Genomic DNA, 21,729 nt, shown 5'->3' with positions numbered 1-21,729 from the left:
GTCAATATGCAGGAAAGCAGGAAAGCTAGAGTCACGCTAAGACATAAGTTTGTATGGGAAGCAATAGGAGACAAAAGAAGGGATCGTAAATTCTGAGAGATTTGGGAAAGTTCTCCCAGAAAAAATAAAACCTTAGTGGAGTCTTGAAAATGAGTAAGTATAAGTCAGGGTGAGATTCCAATTAGAGGAGTAAAGAAAGCCCATACCCTAACTTGTATGAAGCTTGGGAGTTTGCAAAATACTTTGTCAGGCATTGTTTGACTTAATCCCCCAGACACTCCGTAAGGTAAGGATTAGCACAAGGGGTGACTCCTAATTTTAGATGATGAAACTCAGGGCCAAGAGGGTAAATAATTCTTCAGGAGTCTGAGAGTTAATGAACAGCAGGCTGCCCTGAAACCTAACACCCGTGTAACTGAAGGCTCAGCAGCAGTAGCTTGCTGGAGCCAACTTGTACTGGCTCAGGACAGCCAACTGTTAAAGATTCAGGAATTTTGAAAACCTATTGTCAAACTCTTGGAAGCTTTAAATTGGCCAGCATCAGTGGGAGCATTTACACCACAGAAATTGGCATATGCTATAAATCAGGACTTCTTTTTTGTGACAGCCAGTTTACTAGTTTATTTACCAGTATTACTTTGCAGCAAGCTGCCTATATATAAAACTGTAATACTACAGAGGACAGGATTGAAAGCCTTACCCAATTACTTCTCTATGATTTAGAAGCCAATAATTTGAAAGGAATAATCTGACTGACCAGGTTGTTTTAAAAATAATGATCCCACCAAATGAATTTTTATGTGTCAATAATTATTTATGAAATTGCTTACTTATATGCCCAGTTCTAATGAGGAAAAATAAAAGACATAAGACACAGTCTCTACCTGGAAGGATCATTCCAGTGTTTTCATATCTGTAGATATTGACCCGCTGGCTCATTCATTTTTAGGTCATCTGTGTCACTTTTATAAGTTCCAGTTCTACTTTGGCTCTCCTGCAAACAGGTCATCAGCATTTATCTGAGCTTGCAAATAACAGCTAGGAGCTCTGAGATCTTTTATTTATACTTTGGAAAAATCACAGATATTCAAAATAAAAGTATATTTTATCCTCCTCATCCAACATTCTAGGTTAGAAATCTTCAAACCCTGCATATTTTTAAAACTGTTTATTTTAGTAACATCTTCCTGGGTCCCTCCACATTTGATGCAGCATCTTTATTTTCCTACCTTTCTAAAAGTATTGTCTGCCTCAGGTGATCTAGCTTACAAACAATTTTAACGTAATTTTAAATACATAGAACCCCCTGAAATGCAGATAAGTCAAACCAGGCCAATCTCCCAATTAAAGTATCTTGAAAGGAATGTTCAGTCATTTGGAGACCTGTACAATGTACTACATTGTCAATTCACTTCTTCATTTTAAACAACCCCACTTCATACCAGCTTACTGTAGATCTCTTGAAAACTCCACAAGTGGCATACTTGAAATATCAGGCATTTTTCTTTAAAACATCTGGGATTCTCTTCAAGTGCTGGTAACTGAGGTCTATGTGCTGGTGTGTCTATGTGGGTAAGAGATATTTACAGATACTGAATTTGCTTAAAAAAACATCATTTTTGTACCTCTTGCTATAATCTTTGCAAGCTTATGGTGAAGAGATTTTCTTGGAGCTTCTGTTAAGTACATTTTCTATGGTGCCACATATTCCAGTTTTAAGTTTGCTTTAAAAAAAAAAACTTCTCAGAAACATCAGATAATTGATATTCAGTGTCTTTTGTTCCAATTATGTTGCTTTGTTTGCACAATATCATCCAAACTACCGGAAGTCTATTTGTTTCTAGAATTTACTTGGAACACACAACTTGGGAAGAGTTTACTATGAGCCCATTAAAGACCGGCATGGAAACATCCTCATAGTCACCATCAGAGAAGTGGAGACACTCTATTCATTTTTTAATGGCAAATGGATGCAAATCTCAAAACTACAAAGCCAGAGGAAGTCTTTGTCAACACCTGAGGAGCCTACAGCCTTAGACATTTTACTGATAACCATCCAGGTATGCAGTCTTTCAGTTTTCTAATACTGTATATTTAAAGTTCAAACACATTTATTGAGGGGTTAGTGAAATGTACTAAGACCCATTTACAAATGCAGTGATGGAATAGAGAGGGTCCAGAGGCATTTCACTGTTTGTATTCCACACACAGGAAAGGTTCAGAAGCTTATTTTTTATTTATCACTCTCCAGATACGTAATTGGCCACGCAATACAAGTGCAGTGAGCACCCTGAAAATGGCCCTGACCAATAAGCCAATGAGAAACATTGAGACAAATGTTTGAGTAGGGGTCTACAGGTAATATAATCAAAACATTAACACCTAAAGGGACTATAATAATAATACATTGCTAGACCGTGTGTGTGTGTGTGTGTATGTGTGTGTATAAAACACTATGAACAAAAACACTCTTACACACACTTACTTGTGTGTTCCTTCTAATATTCCTCTGGGTCAGGCAGGCATGATTAAATCCATTTTAGGAATGAAATAACCGAGGCTCAAAGAGATTCTATGACATAACGACCACACAGAGAGGCAGGTCTAGTGAAGCTAATGTAGCCTCAGCATATTCAGTTCTTCACTTGCATTAGCCCCTATCCACACCACCACACTCCTCAGGTGTTCTTACGTGAGCATGGGCTTCACACTGTTTCCCTTCCCTCCTTCCTTCCTTTCCTTCCTTCCCTTCTTCCTTCCTGGCAGGGATCCTAACAACTTCATATCCACAGTTTTGTATTCTTCTCGTTAAAGAAGGCACGGAAAATTGTATTCGCTTTAGTCCCCACAAAACTTGGGTTTGCTCCTGGGCATACAGCTAGAAAGTGTCAGGACTGAAACTTAAACTCAGATCTTCTGGCTGGAATCAGGCTTCTTTCTGCTACATTCTGCCACATCCTGGGGCAGGAGTTAGGATTTTAGTCATGAGGGATTGGAGATCAAATAAAGGATGAAAGATTCACCTGAGAACTGAATAGCCACCAAAATGCAAAATTCAGGCAGCTCTGATCAAGACTCAGGCTGCATGGCATAACTGGGATACAAAGTACATCTTCTGCTCCTGAGTCCAGCACTCTCTCCACACCACCACACTCCTCAGGTGTTCTTACGTGAGCATGGGCTTCACGCTGTTTCCCTTCCCTCCTTCCTTCCTTTCCTTCCTTCCCTTCTTCCTTCCCTTTCCTTTCCTTTTTTAAACCCAGTCATGGGGATGAGTTTGATAGTACTCTCCAGTTAGGCAGACAAGCTGGCAGAAACAGCTACCTTAAATTGAGGTCTGGCATATATCCACAAGACAGCCAGTCCAGAGTAATGGGAAAGAAAGGGCTCAGTCCCACATAAACAAGCCAAACCCAACCCTTGATGCCAGTAGCCGTTCATGATCACCCTAAAAAACTAAGCCACCAGCCCACTAACTTACTTTAGTTCCCCACTGAGGAGTGGTTGATAGAATAATCTCACCTCTCCATTCCTTGCACTAACCCAAACCAGAATGGAGTCCAGTGTAGCAAAGGTAAGCTAATTGGTCAAAGCCAATACCTCTGGCTTTGATTTTATGGAATTTGGGTTCATATGAAATTGATAGAGGGTGTGTGTGTGTGCATGCGTATGTGTGTGTGTATGTGTGGGTGTGGGTGTGGGTGTGTATGTAGGAGGTGGGGGCAGGGAACATAGACACTATTCGTGGCTCCCCTCTTCACCCTTTATAAGCAAGTGCTAAAAGAAACATTTAAAAAAATCACAATAAATTGAGCTTTTACAGGGTGACTAATACACTAATCCCCTATAGGGATAAACTGGGGTCTGGGCTACCTTTGCTCCTAGAAACACAGCACAGGCCCCAGCATGATATAATACCTGGTTTCTCCTAGACTTATTACATTAAAAATGTGTTACAGGTGCAGAAAAATTCCAATCTGGCAAAAGGTTGTTAGAAAAGGAGACCAAAAATAGAGGCAAGATCAGGTTTCCACACAGATCCAAGTGGAAAATTTACCCCCGCTGACTGGCACATTTCTGCTTGATGTCATTCCCACCCACCCCCACTCGCCTTCTCCTCCTCCTACTTCTTCTCTCTCCCCTCCTTCCCAATCAGGTCTTACACTACAGAGGAAATAGGGGATAAAACTACTAGGGCTGGTATCCAGTCACTCCTGGACTTTAATTATGTCAGGAGTTGGCCCCAGCAACTCAACATGAAAGTAGTGACAAGTCTTGGTGTTTGCCCAAAGCAGGAGGGGTACTTCCCACAATTCTGGGCCACAAACCACTCTCTTTTCTCATGGTCAGTTGAGTGATGACCACTAGGCTTGGGGCTTCTTTCTGTTAGATCACAACACATATTGAGGCACCAGTTTGGAATATAGCACACGAGGGTGTGCTTCCTGACTCCACCTTGTCTAGTGATGTGACTAAGGCAAGATACTTCATTTCTGACCTCTTGTGTTTCCTCCCCTTCTTCCTTCAGCAAGAAACCCTACTTCATAGGGTTCCAAGGAAGATTAAATGAGTTAATATGTAAAGCATTAGAGAGTGGCACAAAGTGAGCACTCAATAAACGTTAGTGATTGTTATTATTTCTCTACAAACAATTCTAGGCCTCCTCGGGAGGTATCTAGGCCATCTCCTCCCATCCCTACCTTCCCATAAGACCCTGGTACTGGCTCAATCATCCGCTGGGGCATTGCACCACCACCTCTACCTTTCATAAGAACTAAGGAAAAGTTGTATAAAAACTGTATGGTCTGCAATGCGGTTTTCAAAACAGGTAAGGGCTTTAAGAAACTCTGGGTCTATAACTAATCTACTAATCCCTAGGGCCCCAGGGAAACTCCAGGGTCTAACCCTCTCAAATTCTTGACCCTCTCAAGTCCCAGACCTTCATTATGGGCCTTTCTCATATCTAGAAGAAAGAGAGAAATCCTTCACACACCTGTCTGGGGAGGATAAGAGAGTTACTGTGGACAAATTAGAGTCCCTCTGAGCAAACTAATTGGCAGTGAGAGTACTTCCAATAGGGAGGACCCTCTCAGGTGCTGAGTTACCCAGACATTGATCTCCAGGGTCACCTTAATAACTGGAAACTTCACAGGTGAACTTTTCTTTGAAGCTTAATCTTTCACATTTGCACTACATTTTCAAGTTTATAACACTCTGTTACATCTATAATATCATTTGATCTTCATGAAAACCCAGTGAGATTGAGTGGGTAATTTCATTGTGTCTCATTCACAGATGAAGCTATGGATTTCAGGGAAATAATTCCTTAGGGTCATATTAGCAAAAAAGCAGCATAGGAGAAACTAGGGCCCAAATCTTCTGACACCTGGTCAGGTACCTTTCCCATTTTCCCAAGCCGCTTTACATGCCCTCCCCCTCCTTTTCTCTGTATCCTTAAAAAAAAAAAAAAAAAAGTGTCATCCTAGAGAGGATGTGCTAAAGTTTGCCTTCTGGCCCCTCCCAGCTCTGCTTTCCTTCTCCTTCTCCTTCGGCATTCCTGTCACCCTGTGTCTTCTCAAACCTGCAATACCCAGGACCTACTACTTCTTCTGCCCTTTTCTGTTGTTGTTTCTTTTTTCCAGTACATTCCTGCTCTTTCTACCCCCAAGCAGCCCCTAACATGGGGATCAAAAACTACAGGAATCAGGAAGATGAATGAAAATGAGCCAACTGAGCTGCACATGAGAAACAATTAGGTTCACACAAAAACTTGTTTATCAGTGTTCATAACAGAAAAAGAGTGGAAACAACCAAATGTAATGACTGATGAATGGATAACAAAAGTGATATCCATATAATGGAATATTATTCCGCCATAAAAATGAGTGAAGTACTGATCCTTGCTGCAAAGTGGATGAACCTTGAGATCAAACATCATGCTAAGTGAAAGAAGCCAGACACAAAATGCCACATATTGTATGATTCCATTTATATGAAATGCCCAGAATATGCAAATCCACAAAGACAGAAAGTAGATGAGTGGTTCTAGGGGTAGAGGGAGGAGGGATGACAGCTAATGAATGCAAGTGATGGAGTGATGAAAATGTTCGGGAATTAGGTAGTGCTGAGAGCAGCACAAGCTTGTGAACATAGGAAAAAACACAGAATCTCGCACTTTAAAAGGGTGAATCTCAATTTTAAAAAAAGGAGCAAGTGGAAGTAACAGAGACTACAATAATCTGGAGGGCCCTTGTGCCATGTAAAGAACAGCCCATTCAGCCACAGCCAACTGCAGTGGAAAAAAGTGGTCCCAATGTTGAATGTTTTCCCATTTTTAAAGAGAAGTTAAAAATCTAGAGTTTTGGATAAAATATCCTTATTTTTAAAAGTCAGGAAATAATTTAGAAAATTTAAATTCTTTGCAAACCCTATAATCTTGGGCCCACAAATACCTGGGCCACCATTTTCTGACCTTTGCTGTCCCTGGTCAATTCAGTTTCCATCTCCTGTGCAAAACTAAAGCCCTGTGGTTACTGGAAAAGCATGTCATTCCTCTAACAAACTCTTAGGACACCTGGTCAATGGAGGGCAGTTGGATATACCCTTCCTGGTCACTGAACCAGCACAGCACATTCTCTCCCTGAGGCCCAGCTCCACACTCCACTACCTCTGGGCCTCTCACTTCATATTTAATAAACATTTTTTCAGCACCAACTAGGTGCCAGGAACTCTTCTAGGTGCTATAGGAAAAACAAATGAATAAGTCAAGGTCCCTGCTCTCAAGGAGTTCAGTCAAGGGAGGGAGACAGACTTGTAAACAAATCAAGGTAATACAAGGCAGAATTAAACCAGAGCCTGATAGCAGTACAAACAGCGTACTATGGGAGCACAGACAAAGCAGCTATTAATTCTCCCTGGAAATATCAGGGAAGGCGTTGTAGAAGAGGTGACATTTGGCTAAGCCATGAAGGGTAAATTAAGTTCACCAGGTGGAGAAAAAAAAGAGAGAGAGAGGGTAGGGAGGAAGGAGGAGAGAAGGAGGGAGAAGAAGAGGAGGGAGAGAAAAAGAGAGGGAAGAAGCAAGGGGGAGAGAGAAGAAGGAAGGAGGAAGGAAGAACTCAAAGAGAGATTTAAATTAAATAGAGGGCATGGTAAAGAAATGAGGCTGAAGGTAGAAAAGGAGATCTAACCCTCCCTTGGGTCCACAATGGACCTTATACAACCTGATCATACAGAGTTAGAAAAACTTGCTACATGTCTTTCTCACACACTGACATTTGAGTTCCATGAAGGGAAGGATCACATCTTATTCATCCTGATGTCATTAATATTCTAGCATGATACCTGACACATAGTAGGTGCCCAATAAAAGTTGGTAGAATTAGTGAACTCATGAACCAACAAAGAACCAAAGAACAGCGATTAGGACATGTTGGAGAGAGGAAAAAGCAATCCCTTTCGGCTGGATATAAGACACACAAAAGGACTATAATGGAAGTAAAGGCTAGAAATACAAGTTAGAAGTAAAATCAGCTAATATACAAGCCCACAGGCATTTGATTTGGTTTAGAAAGCTTTCTAATTATGCAAATGGGACAACTTCTTTCTCTTCCCATACATTTCTCAAGCTCTAAAAACATTCTAATGAAGGATAAATGACTAGTAAAGGCAGGAAAACAGATGCTCAATAGTAGATGCTCAGTAATCGTCTTTTAAAACAATGAATGAAAGAGTAAATTACACCACCTAAGAATGGTGGTAGTTTTTACATAACCACAGTATGTTCCTAGCTCTCATTCTATTTGTGGTTAGTGCTCACCCCCACATGTGTGTAAGAGAAAACTCTTCTTATACACATCCTATATTTGTACTTTTGGGTTTGGGTCTTTACAAGCACATTTTCTTATTAAGTTTCAACCCTAATTATTTTTCCAATAAATAGGCTCAGTCAAAGCTTTATTACTATTTTCTTGAAACTCAAAACCATAACAAATTTGGGACCTGCAATTTTGATGCACACATTCTTTGTTTCTTGGTCTGGAACATCAATAAATAAGCTAAAGAGATGGGCCCTCAGGACCAGTCCCTACTGGGCCATCACTCAATATGTCTACCATTCCCACACCATCTCCATCCACAAATCTTCAACCTAGAGAGTCAGCTTATTAAAGTAATGTCAAGATTCTACTTTTCCCAGATTATCTAGTGAAACAGATTACTGGAGACTTCTCCCTGGTCTATGGATCCTGTTCTTTTGCTGTTAGAAATTAAAGTTGTCTGTATGATTTGCCCTTCACAAAACCACACGGACTCCTGTTTAGTGCCTCAGGATTTCCTGGGTGACTGAAAATTGATTATTTGATGGTTCTTTCTCATTTTCCCCAAAGATCAATAAGTTGGAGGTCTTTAATTACTGAGGTCATCTTGTGTTTCTCCCCTTTCTATTTCAAAGACAGGCATATTTGCCCTTTTCTAGTCTTTGGGGACTTTTCTATTTCTCTGCCACTTCTCAAAAATAATGACCTGTGGGTTTATGGCTGGGCACATCTGCTTGTATAGCAAGTATCCCTAGGGTGCATATCATCAAATTCTACTGATCTGAATACTTCCATTTTTCCCTTCTCTCATTACCTTCTCTCACTCATTGCTCTCTGATTACCTGTTCGTTTCTCAAAATTTCACTTTGACTGAACTTCCTCCAGTACCTGTGATCTTTTCTAAAGAGATATGATAGAAGACATCAGAAAGTTCTGCCTAATCCATCTCTTGATATTAATAAAATCCCTTCTTTCTTGATCACAAAAATCCAATATTTTCTAGTCTTTTTTTTTTTTTTTTTTGCCAAATACCATAAAAGTTCCTTAGCCTTTGCTTTTCTGTACCTGCTAGTTATGCCTTCCTCCCAATTGTGACCATTCTTATTTTGTCCCTCTTCTGCTATTCTCCTATGTTCTGGCTTAGGGAACTGTCCTGACTTCCATGTGCTGTGTATCTATTATATACAGCAATAGCACTGAGTACTAAGGACACAAAGCAATAAAAAACATAGCCTTGCCATTAAATTCATAGTCTGGTTCAAGAAAAGAACATAAAAGAAGAAAAAATATAAGTACTCCTTCCTCAGTATGCCTCCATTGCTTCTATTGTTAAACTGATTTCAGAATACTGTGATCATTTGTTTACTCATCTGTTTTTCTCAACCTCTTCAAAAGTAAAGATCACATGATGTTCCCCTGACACCCCACTGTCTCCTGCAGTGCCTGGAACTCAATAAGTTTGATAAAGGATGATACAGAGGAGACAATAACACAATAGTATAGGGGAGCCTAGGTGGCTCAGTCAGTTAAGCATCCGAATTTGGCTCAGGTCGTGATCTCACAGTTTGTGAGTTTGAGCCCCGTGTCAGGCTCTATGCTAACAGCTCAGAGCCTGGAGCCTACTTTAGATTCTGTGTCTCCCTCTCTCTCTGCCCCTCCCCAACTCACGTTCTGTCTCTCTCCCTCTCAAAAATAAACAAACATTTAAAAAAAATACACAATACTGTATGTTAGATGTTGCAGATGGTTAATTCTACGGAGGAGGGATTACTTCTTCAGAGTCTGCAGGTCAAAGAAGCCCTCTCTGTTCCGTATAGAATTCCGCACAAGTTTATATGCTTGGTTTTCTCTTCCTTTTAATATTCCCTGCATTTCATGGTAAGGTTGGTTCCTTCTTTTTACTCCCTTTGAAAAGAAAACTAAACTCTAGCCTATAGGAATTCTTCCCTGACTCACCACTCCTGTGTTTCAGTTTCCCCACTGCCCAAATGCTTAAAAAGGTCTTACCTACTGATACATATTTCTAATTGTTCATTATCCGAGTTCCTGCAGTTGTATAGGGAAGCAAAAGTCACAACCAAAATAGTTCACTGGAGAGTTGACCACATATAAAATAAGACTGCATTCAAACATCCTTCTGTGCTTAACCAGGCTCGTACTTGCTGTTGCACCAGAAACTTCAGTCTCTGCTGCCTGTGGAATAAAGTGATGTGAAAATACAATGCAAATTCAAGGCAAATCTATTACAAGGTGAATCTTAAAATCTTATAAAAGATGCAGAATTTCGTGAAGCTGATGAAGATGATGTGGAGATCTAATCAAATTACAGCCAAAGCTGTTGACAATTAAGAATCTAGCAGGGGTGGGCCAGTTAACAATTGAAGAACACAAAACAAAGGAACTTATGAGAATGACCTGAATATCCACATTTTTTAAATGCCAGGGGGAAAAATATGAAGACTTCAAATATTCTTGCAAAAATACCCTCTTCATTATCACACTGTGAAAGTCACATATGAGGAATAGCATTTCAGCTATCATACAATTTAGTCTAAAAAATAAAGCCAAAAAAAAAAAAAAAAAAGAATCAATACTTGATTCTTCCTTCATCCTCATGAATTAATGAATAATTGTAACTACAACTTAAGTGATAATAATACAAGATAAATAAATCTGGGGCTATTGCTTTGTTTCATTTTTCAAGATAAAGAACCAACCAAATCTTTGTTTTTCTACTTACTATATAAAGTTTTGGTCCTATTTTAAATGGTGTCATTTAAAAGAGACTTTTCCTAGATACCAATTATTCTGAAATAATGAGGCTTCGTGTACTGCTTTGTCAGCTTCTACACTTGCAAATTTCTGTTTTCCTACTGCTAAACAACAAGCCCTGAGAGGACAGAAATTAGGAATTCTAGTTTTCTAGTTACCCGTTCCCAATCACAACCCACACACCTAGCCCAGCCCAGGAAATAAGGAAATAGCATGCAGGCAGGCTATATTAATGACTAATTACCTGACTTGGAGGATAATCCAAGGTAATCCTAAAGGTAAGATTGGCTGTACCACCAATATGTCCCCAATATCCACAGTGGTATCCAAGGCTTCTATCCTAATAACTTAGCTACAGCTCCTTTAATTTATGACATGGTGCACCTATGAAAGGAAAAGGTTTTGAGGTTGCCATTTCTTAAAATAAGTATATATATATATATATATATATATATATATGTGTGTGTGTGTGTGTGTGTGTGTGTGTTTATTCTTGCAAGAGAGGGAGGGAGGGGGGGAGAGGGAGAGGGGAAGGGAGGGAGAGAGGGAGAGAGGGAGAGAGGGAGAGAGGGAGAGAGAGAGAGAGAGAGAGAGAGAGAGAATCTGAAACAGGCTTCCGGCCCTGAGCTGTCAGCACAGAGCCCGATGTGGGGCTCAAACTCATGAGCTGTGAGATCATGACCTGAGCCGAGGTCGGACGCTTAAGGAACTGAGCCACCCAGGTGCCCCTTGAGGTTGCCTTTTCAAGGTGTTTTATGTGTTGTTTTGTTTTTCACCCTACAGGATATTCTCTCTTATCACAAAAGGAGTCATCAGCGTCTCTCTCCTGGATTATATCTGGGTTACCTAAAGCTGTGTAGCTCTGTGGATCAGATCAAAGTCCTAGTTACCCAAAAGTTGCCCAACATTCTCTGCCACGTGAAGATCCGTGAAAACAATAACATTTCCAAGTAAGTTGTGAGGAGTCTGGGTTTTCCTTGTGATGAAACAGTGGCTCAAATGATGGGTTTGATGTGTCAGGAGAAAACTGACCCAGTGTAGTTTCTGCAGTGAGATGTCCCCAGGTGCCAGCACACCGGGGCAGAAGCAGAGCTGTATTTTAACATTAGGATAAGGAGGGTTTGTGGTATTGGTTGGTGGAAGGAGTGACCCAATTGAAGGAGGGGCAAACTCCTTTCACTTTCCTCTCTATATTATTCATGGTGCAACCACTGACACTCAACTGGTTAATGAATAGATGCCCTTTTCTTTCAACATTTTTATTTCCAGTATCTTTTCTTCACAACTTAATAAGTCATTTTTTAAAAAAATATATATATCAATTGTGGAAATGGGTTCTGGTAGAGCAATTGATTTCCCTTTAAAGAATCCCCCTGCCCTCATTCTCCCCATCCCTGGCCCTCTGGCCTTAGGACTATGTATGTTTCCTGTACTCTTTATGGTTCTCTAAAGAAGAAAAGAAGTAACAAGGCCTGTGCTTCTGGAAACTGCTCTATGGTTTGGCATTATGGTGAATTACCCTGTTAGCTTTCGGAAAGTTGCCCAATCTTGGTAATCTGGCTCAGATTTACAACTAGCCCTCCAGCAGGCCTCTGAAAGTCTACTATAATGAACTGAATTGTGCCCAACCTAAAAAAAGAAAAAAAAAAAAAAAAAAGTAAAGAATAGATAAGAAAACAACTCTCCAGGGATCCTTAGGCTTTAGAATACAAATTAGATGCCCAGATTCTAGTTATACCTATGGATTTGCTTAACCAAAAGAGATTCCTAACTTGGGTCATTTAAAATTTGGTCCATAAGGTGGCAAGAGTTTATTAACTATAGTGTCTCATGATGTTTTTTAAATACTATTTGATGACAGTGAAGGAAATAATGATGACCTCTTCAAAAACTCACTAGCTGCCATATTCTCATCTTTCACTTATCAACCACACCTAGACTTTAAGTCTGCCATCTGGTGGTCACTTCTACAATCAACTTTGGTTATCTTATCAGTCCCTCCCAAGAGGTTACATGGCTCATTTGTGGGTTGACTCAGCAATGGTTACTTTCATCCATTTGCTAGATTTGTGTCTTAAAGGTTTAGACTCTATCTTTTCGTGGTTATACCAACTAATTTCTCCTTGACAAGGATCCAAGTTTAATTTTTACAAAAGATTCCAGTAGCCTTCACTCTTGCCAGTTCCATTTCTCTCATCCTTATAGACTAAACTGCTTAGTTAGTGGTAGATGTTTCATGGTATTCCTACTGGTAATTTATTCTCTAATTTTATTACAGATGCTATTTTAGCAATGTGCTCCTTTAGGTTTTGTGAATGTTTGTGCCAGTCAGAACCCCCTCATTTAGTTCAATATCAGTGATGGGAGAAAAGAAATTAACTCCCAAGCAGGTTCTCAAAGATTTCAATTATTTGTGGAGCCAACCGCACACCCAGATTGAAGTAGGATTTAATTTTTATTTTGTTTCTCTTATTGGGACAATACGGTAGATTTTCCATAGTATTTTCCAGTGTGGGAATTGAAATGAAACAGAGATCTTGAAAACAGACACTTTTCCAAGAGGATAGTTGGTTAAAAGAGATTGTTTTCTGATGAAAAGCTCATGTCACAATCGATTTCATTTTCTGACACACAGATTGGAGCCCAGGCTGGTAAACCCACTGGGGAGAGCCCTCAGAGGGTTTTCACACGAGTGGGAACATATGTTAGCACCTCCTCTCTTTCCGTCCCCAGAGAGGAGGGCTTTCCTTTCCTCTCTGGCCTGCTCCTGAGTGCATACTGCTGCTCCCTGCAGAGTTAGAAAGAGGAGAAACTGGGCCAAATGAACGTGTTTAGAGACTTGTGCTGGAATACCTGTGGAAACAATGTTCCGAGGAGGCATTTACCTTGATCTTTTCAAGCTCCTCTTGAAGAGCGGCCTTTGGGGGACAAACCAGATGTGTTTTCTCCCACCATCATTCTTTTCCTTGCCCTTCTGCATGACATTTGGAAAAGTTCATTAGGAAGGATTACAGAGCACACAGAATAAAGACACAGATGACTAGTTTGAAAGGAGGATGGAAGCAGTGATGTGTGTCCCCTGGTTCCTTTTATTGGAATTGTCTGGTGTTCCTGTTTGTGATTCTCCTCAAGCTCTTGGAAGGGGAAAGAAACCAAAATAGTCCCCACGATTACAACAGGCCGGGGTTGAAATGTGCCATGTGGTTTGTTGGCTGAGTTGGACCAGAGTCCTGTGGTTACCCAACTGCTGAATTAACCAGCAGATGCCCCTGTGGTAAAATGCAGGGTCTTAGAACTCACAGAGGATCTTCAGGGAAAGAAAAATGAAGACAGTCAGGAAATTATTAGCAAATATTTCAAAGCTCCAATCTCAAAAACTGACTGATACAAATTAGACCTGCTGTTCTGAGGTATATGTGGTTTGATAGGTGAACTAAGCTTATATTAGAAAAAAAGCTCATTTTAAACTCCATTTGGGTGGCAAAAAGTTCAAATTTTATGAATTGTATTGAGTTTTAACCACCAAAAATTGGTTATCTGGGTTCTGGACATATACACTAAAAATGTTCTGAGCTGTGTTCTGAACTTTTGTTATATTTCTAATTTTAACTTGACTCAACATACAGAGAGGAGTGGGAATGGGTCCAAAAGCTTTCTGGCTCTGAATCTATGGAAAGTGTGGATCATACTTCTGACTGCCCCATGCAATTGTTCTTCTACGAGCTCCAGATGGCAGTGAAAGCTCTCCTTAAGCAGATCAATATACCTCTACACCAGGTACTAGTCTTTACCATTTTTATCTTCTTTTCATAGCTGATGGAAACTGCATTGTGGTATAAAACTAAGAGGTTAAAAAAAAAACTGATATGTTTGTTTTCATTGATTTAAATACCACTTTGCACATGTTGCACACTTTGATGCCTACAAATGGACACACACTGTACTTCTGCCCCTTTTCTGTATCTCCTCCATATTGACCTCTTCCAAGGCTCTGGACCCAGCATTATTGTGGTCTGGTCAAGCAAGGAAAAATCACTGGCTAGCCCACCTTGAAAAGACACCAAGTCTCAGCTTCAGGATAGCACAAGTCAAGGAGAACATGTAAATAAGTGCATAGTTAGATGTATAAATGATTTGTCTAAGAACATCAGACTAGTGGTAGTATAATCTAATAGCAATGGCAAGGGTATGCCATGCTGTCTTTTCACAAACAGAAAATGTACCGTCAAAATTATTGTCGTATTCAAATTGAAATGTGCAAATCTAACCTTCGCTAATAAGCAACTTCAAGAAAAAACTGTTGGCACAGAAGAGAATAGTAAAAGTTTATTAGGCTCTGTCTAGTAAGTTAACATGATGTAGCATTAGGTTGAATTCTTTTCTCTTTTTTTTCTTTTTGGCCTAGGTTCACCATCTCCCCCTACCCAGTGCGTGCGCGCGCACGCGCGCGCACACACACACACACACACACACACCAACCATGTTTAGCCTATAAAATAGGAAGACCATCATAGGAGTGACCGGCTCTCTTAAATAACAGAGCAACAACCCAGACTTGGCCTCCGACCCATGGACACAGAGACATAGATTAGAGACTCCAAGTGTTCTTCTATTGGGGTACTGCTCTGATTATAAGTCAGTACTGCAAGGTTAGTTCAAAATAGCGAACATGATGAAGAATAAATTGCACAAGATGCTATAAAGGCACTAGGGGAGCAACTGGATTATTCCAGGGGTGGCCGTGTACTCAGGAGGGGAAAAAAAAAATACCAGCTCTACTTGTGACAGTAGATACTATTAAAGGGTTTCTTGAGCTTAGCAGGTTCGAAGCAGCTCATATTTCATTGGTGACTCTTGGGCTACATACACATGTTGGGAGAGGGCTGCCTAACTGCCTAAGAGTGCACACAACATTTTTTTTTTTTTTTTGGATACTTGTAAAATTTTTTCAGCCCTTGGCCAGAAACTACATTTTTCCCCCTTAACCAACTTAAATTGAAACTAGTAGATTTTTAATTCAATCCATTTTTGTTGCTTCATGTAATTATATTCATCATTTTGAAAAGCCCACAGAATGCAATCATTTTCTGCTTTTATAAGAAGCATAAATGTTGTTTTCAGAGTTTATGTGGAACATTACTGCCTTAAATCTTGATTTTATATAGCATTATTAAATGGGCTGAACCCTAATATTTATGTTGTATAAAAATTCCAAGCTTGAAGTCGTGTAATTTTGTTAGATGTTTTATGCCAGTTTGGTGTTGTTTATGTAAGTGCCATGTTGTAACTCTCCTATTTTTCCTCCGCGCGTGTCCCTCTGCAGGCAAGGAACTTCCGCCTCTACACACAGGAGGTGTTGGAAATGGGTCACAATGTGTCCTTTCTTCTCCTGCTCCCTGCCTCAGACGACGTCTGTACAGCCCCAGGACAGAATAATCCTTACACCCCACACTCAGGGTTTCTTAACCTCCCTCTTCAGATGTTTGAACTTGGTATAGTAGCTTGTTTCACCTAGAAATATTAACCCAGCCTCCTTATAATAAAATCACAAAGTTATATCTGTTCCCCTTGTCCCAGTGGAGGGTCAATAAATCACATGATGGCTTTGGCAACAACCCTTCCTAGAACTGTGTACAAGTCTGAGAGAGAGCAAAGCTCCAAGACTATGTGCCGGAGCAATAATTATTGAAACCTAGGTAAGGCCCATTGGAGAGGAGGGGGTTCTAAACAGAGTGTTCAGTTATCAGGCTGCAGTTCTTGCCTTCCCTTTGCTTTCTTAAAACACAAATATTAAGAACTGATGTTTTCATGAAAAGCACTGCCCCTCCCTCCTTCCCTCCCTCCCTCTCTCTCTCATCTCCAACTGGGAAAAAAATGGTGAAATTAAAATATAAAGTGTGTATCACTCTGAAGGGAAAAAAAAGTCAATTAGTGCTAATTTATTAAATAGACTCTAATATTAAATAGGCTCTAAATTTCTAGCAGACCATTTGAAAAAAAATTGACAGGGTCTCCCAGGATGCAATATTGTGATTATAATGTGGAATTCTGAATGATGGAAGATCTTATCCTGACTTTCAAAAATGAATAGCCTGGGCCCCAGTTTCTCTAGTTTTACAGAGACCCCTGCTGCCCACTGAGAATGTGAATAGGGAGGCTTTGTCTCTTCCCCATGCTTCATCTTATAACAGACCAATAAGAGGCAATTAGCAAGAATTCCGTCAGTTCAGATGAATTGTAGGATTTGTGGGGGGTGAGTGGCTGCATGGGTAGAATGGAGGCACACACACTTTGGATTGCTCCCGAGCCACCAGATTTAGCAGCAGACAGGGCAACTGCCATTCTGAGACCTGGGCATCTGAATCTGAATTTATCCCTTGAGGATAAATGGATTAAGCCTCTCTGTTTCCCTTGCTCTGAGCAGGTCAGATGCCAAAAAGCTAGAATAGCAATTATTATTTTCCAGAAGAGGAAGAATTATTAAGAGAAGCCTGAATCTGATTTGCAGACCGGGACTTGAGAGTCCTGGGTCCCCTATTGTGTGACACTGGCAATCACTTAACCTTTCTGCACCTTTTCTCTGTCAAATGATTAATAACATTGACCATGCCACTCTCAAGAGGCCTGGATGTGAATATGACCCCATCCAATGAGTTCCCCACCCAAAGAACATTATTAGTCCATGACATGACTGCACTGCTGTTACAAAATATAGTCTGGGTCATGGTATTTCATTTCAAGTCAATAAATATATATTAGATACCTACTGTGGAGATTCAGAGATGAGTAGGACAAAGGCTCTGCCTGCAAGGGGCTTTCAGTACAGTGGTAGGGAGTAAAATAAGGATACAAATTACTATTAAATGAGGTAGGATATGCCAAAATCGTAAGTATTAAGTGATATTGAAAAAAGAAAAGAAAACACATTTTTCTCAAATACTGTAGCAGAAAGCCACCTTGGAGGACAGGATATCTGACGTGGGTGTTAAAGAACGGACAAGATGTTAATAAACATGGACAATAGGAAAAGCTTTCTTGTCAGGGGGAGCAGAATGAGCAAAGACATGGAACAGAAGATCTCAGAGTCAGGAAAGGAACAAGTGGTCCGGTTTGGCTAGATCAGAGAAATGATGTGAGGAAATAGTGGACATAGAGGTATGGGCAAGTCATGGCCATATAGGGCAGTATCTTAAGAGTCAGGCTGAGGAATCTGTTTAAGATGGATCAAGAGCAGGGTTGGTGGATAGTTCAGGAGTTATTATAATAGTCCAGTAGGAGGGTAGAAACAAAACCCCCCAAAAAGGAAACAAATACAGATTAAGAAACATCAGGAGTAATACACAAGATTGAGCAACTGTTTGAATGAGAAAAGGTGAAATCTACAGACTTCTAGTACTCTCATGGCTTTCAGCCTCAAAGACTGTGAGCATACTGCTGCCATTATCCACAGTAAGGAAATCAGAGAGGAAATGGCTGAGGGAAGAAAATGATGCTTTTAGCTCTGTCTTGAATGCGAAGTGTGAATTCATCCAAGCGGACATGTCCAATTGGCAGTAAAATGCAAGAGAGCAAGTTGGGTACTAAACAGAAATTTGGCCAGTGTCTATTAATAACAGCTGATGCCATGAAAGTTAATGATTTCCCGGGGACAGATCATTGACAGAGAAAAGACCTAAGGAAATACTTCAATGGAGAGCTGAGAGTCCATTCTGTGTGAAATGGTCATCATTGTTCCATGATTACAAGCAAAAACGCTCATTGGTCTTCACAGTGACAATCAATGATTTCAGATCACTCATAATAGTGTAGGACTCCCAAGACCCTGGAGGATCGACCCTCAAAGTGTCCTCTCTATCCTGCCTTCTGGGAGGCTCAAGCACTTGTCCTGGGCAGCCACACTTTGTCCTACTGCTGTTACTCTCTACAATATCCTCTCTCCACTCATTTGTTCATTAATTCAGTAAATATTTACTAAGTAACTTACCATGTGTCAGGCACTAGTCCAGGTACTAAAGAATCTGTGATGAACAAACTCCCCATGAAGCAGACATTCTCGTGGAGGAGAAAAACAGTAAACAATTGAACAATCACTACTGTACATGTCAGACAGTTGTGAGGGCTATAATGAAAAACAAATTAGGGTAAGGGGCTTGAGTGAAGTGACCGGAGCTATGGTTTTGTACAGGATGACCTGGGAAGGTCTCTCTATAGAAGAAACATGTGAGGAGGGACCGGAGGTTTCCATACAGTGGGAAGGACAAGTGCAAAGGCTTTAAAGTAAGAGTGTGCTTGGCTAAAAGATCAGCGTAGGTGGTGGAGTGTACTAAGCAAAGAGCAACAAAGACAGGAAATGAGATCAGAGAGTGAATGGCTAGATCATGCAGGGTCCTACAGGCCATGATAAGACCTTTGGATTATCCATGATAACTCTGGATTGTACTTTAAGTGTGCTGGAAGTCCACAAGAGAATTTTGAACAGCAGAGTAACATATTAGAAGCTCTGCAAAATCTGGTAGCCCCCCACAAAATAATAATAATAATTAATAATAATAATAATAATAATGGAAACTAAAAAGCTTAACTTTGTTTAACCCAGCAGTTTCCAAATTGACCATGATTGGAACAATTTTTGGTGTGGCACTTACAAAAAACTAAGAAAACACACTTTAGGATATGATGCTCTAGACCACTGCTTCCCAAACTTTAATGTGCGTAAGAATCACTTGGAGAGCATGTGAAAAGAGACCTGGAGTCCCACCCCAGAGATGCTGGGACGGGGACTAGAGAATTTGTTTTTCTAACAAGCTCTCTGCTGATACTGTGCTGATACAATCCATGGACCACACTTGAAGTAGTATTGCCTAGAACACAGAGAAAAAGACATTTGAGGAATTTACAGAACTAGAGATGTAGTTATCATAGTATCATAGAATCCAAGAGGACCTATCTCTTTGACATATCTTACCTCTTCTTAATACTAAAAACAATATGACTGTAAGATACTATTCTTCATCTATGAAAGCCAAGCCATAGATCAAAGCCTGGGTCTCAGTAGTTCCTGACTTTAAAATGTTTTTTTTCCTAGAATAAAATATACCTTCATATTCTCCTGGTCCTCCTTCATTACCATACCATTGGTGATCCAACTGATTAATGAGAACAATATAAGTTTCCAGAAAAGATCACCTGACTGGGCTTGGTTCCACTGACATACATAATTCTATTAGTCTTTTCTAGAGACCAGGAGGAAATGTTGCCAGTAACAGGAAATTAACACACACTAGTACAATGTCTATTATACTTCAGCACCACTAGCAACAATTTTTAAAATATTTCTCAGCCTTAGTAAGAACCATGACAGACTCTATCTTATCCCCAAAAGCAATCAAAGCTTTCCACAAGAAAATTATCATACTTCTTCTATTAGACTTTAGCCCACTAAGCATTTAATAACAATTTCTATAGGAACTTCTAAGAGCTTGCTATATAGTGGGCCTAAGCCCTCAAGAAAGATGCTAAGCAATTTTTACTTGTTTTTTACAAGTAGGGACTTCTGTCTTCCATTGATAGGTCCATAGTAAAAGATCAACAGACACACTAAGCACTTCTGAGAAAGAGAACGTTACTGAAAATTCAATCAGAACTCAGAAAATCGTAAGAACACAGGAATTTTAATGAAACTTGAAAAGGTGCAAGTTACTGGCACAGGTAAATTATAAAAAAGTTTACACTGTATTTCCGTTTGACTGGTACAAGTCACCCCTGTCCCAACAAAAGGATATGAGATTTGGCAAAGTGACCACGTTCCTGACAGCAGCCTGAGTGATCACAGATAACTTGCTAACCAGCTACGGAAAACTGTGTCCGCGCCTATTCTAGCACTAAATAGATCTAGTAAGGACAAAACGATAAAGGAGCTTAGCCCTCTGTCTCCTCGAGTAAACACTAGACTGGGGCAAACCCATAGGCTATTCTCTCACAGGATTACTTGTAGGGGACAAGGAGACTGTCATGGAGATGTGGTGAGATCTCTGTGAGAAAGGTGGAGCTAAGGCAACGTGGTACAAGGTCCAGTCTACTCCCTCTCCTTAGCCTGAGAGCTGACACTCCGCCCATCCCATCCTTTGGATAGGAGCAGGATAGCACTCAGCAGCAGTAACAAAGCATGTGCCTGGGGACTGACAAGGGTCACTATTTAAACTGTTCCCAGAAACAAAAGGAAAAAGCCGTGTCATGAGCTCTTAGAATTTCTAATGATGTGCCATCTTGAGGATTTGCCTCACCTGCACTGAGGAGGTGGCCCTGTCCTGACCCTATGGGCAGTCACAGTTGACAGCAGGCCCATGATAAGAAAAGTTGAATTTATTTATTTCCTTGGCTCTGTGACTCAAGCTGATTGGACTAGCAAGATTATAAAACTGGGGGATTTTTAAAAAACAGTTTGAAGCCTGGTATATATTTCATACTTAAGTGTTTGGCTGCATTTTTCATTCAACAAACATTTCCTAGTTTCCACTGTATGCCAAGTACTGTGCTGGGGCTGAACATACAGATGTTAATAAGACAAAGTCTGCCCACCAGAAGCCTAGAACCCAGTAGAGGATACAGAAATCTATACCAAAAGTCCCAATATAATGAAAGCCTGGCTATAAAAGGAGGGCTATTGAACTTCAAAGGAAAGACACCTAATCCTTCCTTAAAGAAATAATATTTGAGCTAGATCTTGAATTAGAAAGAAACATCCAAAAAGGGGGGGGAGGGGCGCCTTGGTGGCTCAGTCAGTTAAGGGTCCAACTTTGGCTCAGGTCATGATCTCACGATTCATTGAGTTCAAGCCCCACATCAGGCTCTCTACTATCGGCATGGAGCCCACTTTGAATCCTCTGTCCCCCTCTCTCTGCCCCTCCCCCGCTCATTCCCTCTAAATAAATAAATAAATAAATAAATAAGTAAACAAAAAAAATGAACTTCAAAAAATATAGTGAGGGGCGCCTGGGTGGCTCAGTTGGTTGGGCGGCTGACTACAGCTCAGGTCATGATCTCGTGGTCTGTGAGTTCGAGCCCCGCGTCAGGCTCTGGGCGGACAGCTTGGAGCCTGGAGCCTACTTCGAATTCTGTGTCTCCCCCTCTCTCTGCTTCT

The 21,729-nt window shown here is 40.5% G+C and overlaps 1 protein-coding gene and 1 long non-coding RNA gene across 4 annotated transcripts in view; one reads left to right on the top strand and one right to left on the bottom strand.

Moving 5' to 3' along the window:
- The window catches only part of ANKFN1 (ankyrin repeat and fibronectin type III domain containing 1), a 299,871-nt gene that overhangs the window by 251,554 nt on the left and 26,588 nt on the right, over window positions 1-21,729 (top strand). Inside the window, exons 14-17 of the mRNA XM_042915828.1 lie at window positions 1,845-2,060; window positions 11,373-11,539; window positions 14,216-14,366; window positions 15,913-16,081. Coding sequence (XP_042771762.1) covers window positions 1,845-2,060; window positions 11,373-11,539; window positions 14,216-14,366; window positions 15,913-16,081 — 703 coding nt within the window. The remainder of the gene's footprint in view (window positions 1-1,844; window positions 2,061-11,372; window positions 11,540-14,215; window positions 14,367-15,912; window positions 16,082-21,729) is intronic.
- LOC122206530 lies at window positions 934-13,560 on the bottom strand. Of its 3 annotated transcripts, XR_006196504.1 has the most exons (5): window positions 11,436-11,495; window positions 10,834-10,973; window positions 9,825-10,010; window positions 1,443-1,564; window positions 934-994 (listed from the first exon to the last, which is right to left on the bottom strand). It is a non-coding gene; the product is annotated as an uncharacterized LOC122206530 (long non-coding RNA). The 3 variants fall into 3 exon arrangements; XR_006196501.1 differs by lacking the exons at window positions 934-994; window positions 11,436-11,495 and adding an exon at window positions 13,475-13,560 and having other exon boundaries at window positions 1,194-1,564; XR_006196502.1 differs by lacking the exon at window positions 934-994 and having other exon boundaries at window positions 1,194-1,564.

This window comes from Panthera leo, chromosome E1 (genome assembly GCF_018350215.1).
Source record: "Panthera leo isolate Ple1 chromosome E1, P.leo_Ple1_pat1.1, whole genome shotgun sequence".
Lineage (NCBI taxonomy): Eukaryota > Metazoa > Chordata > Mammalia > Carnivora > Felidae > Panthera > Panthera leo.
This window is presented reverse-complemented; position numbering and strand designations above follow the sequence as displayed.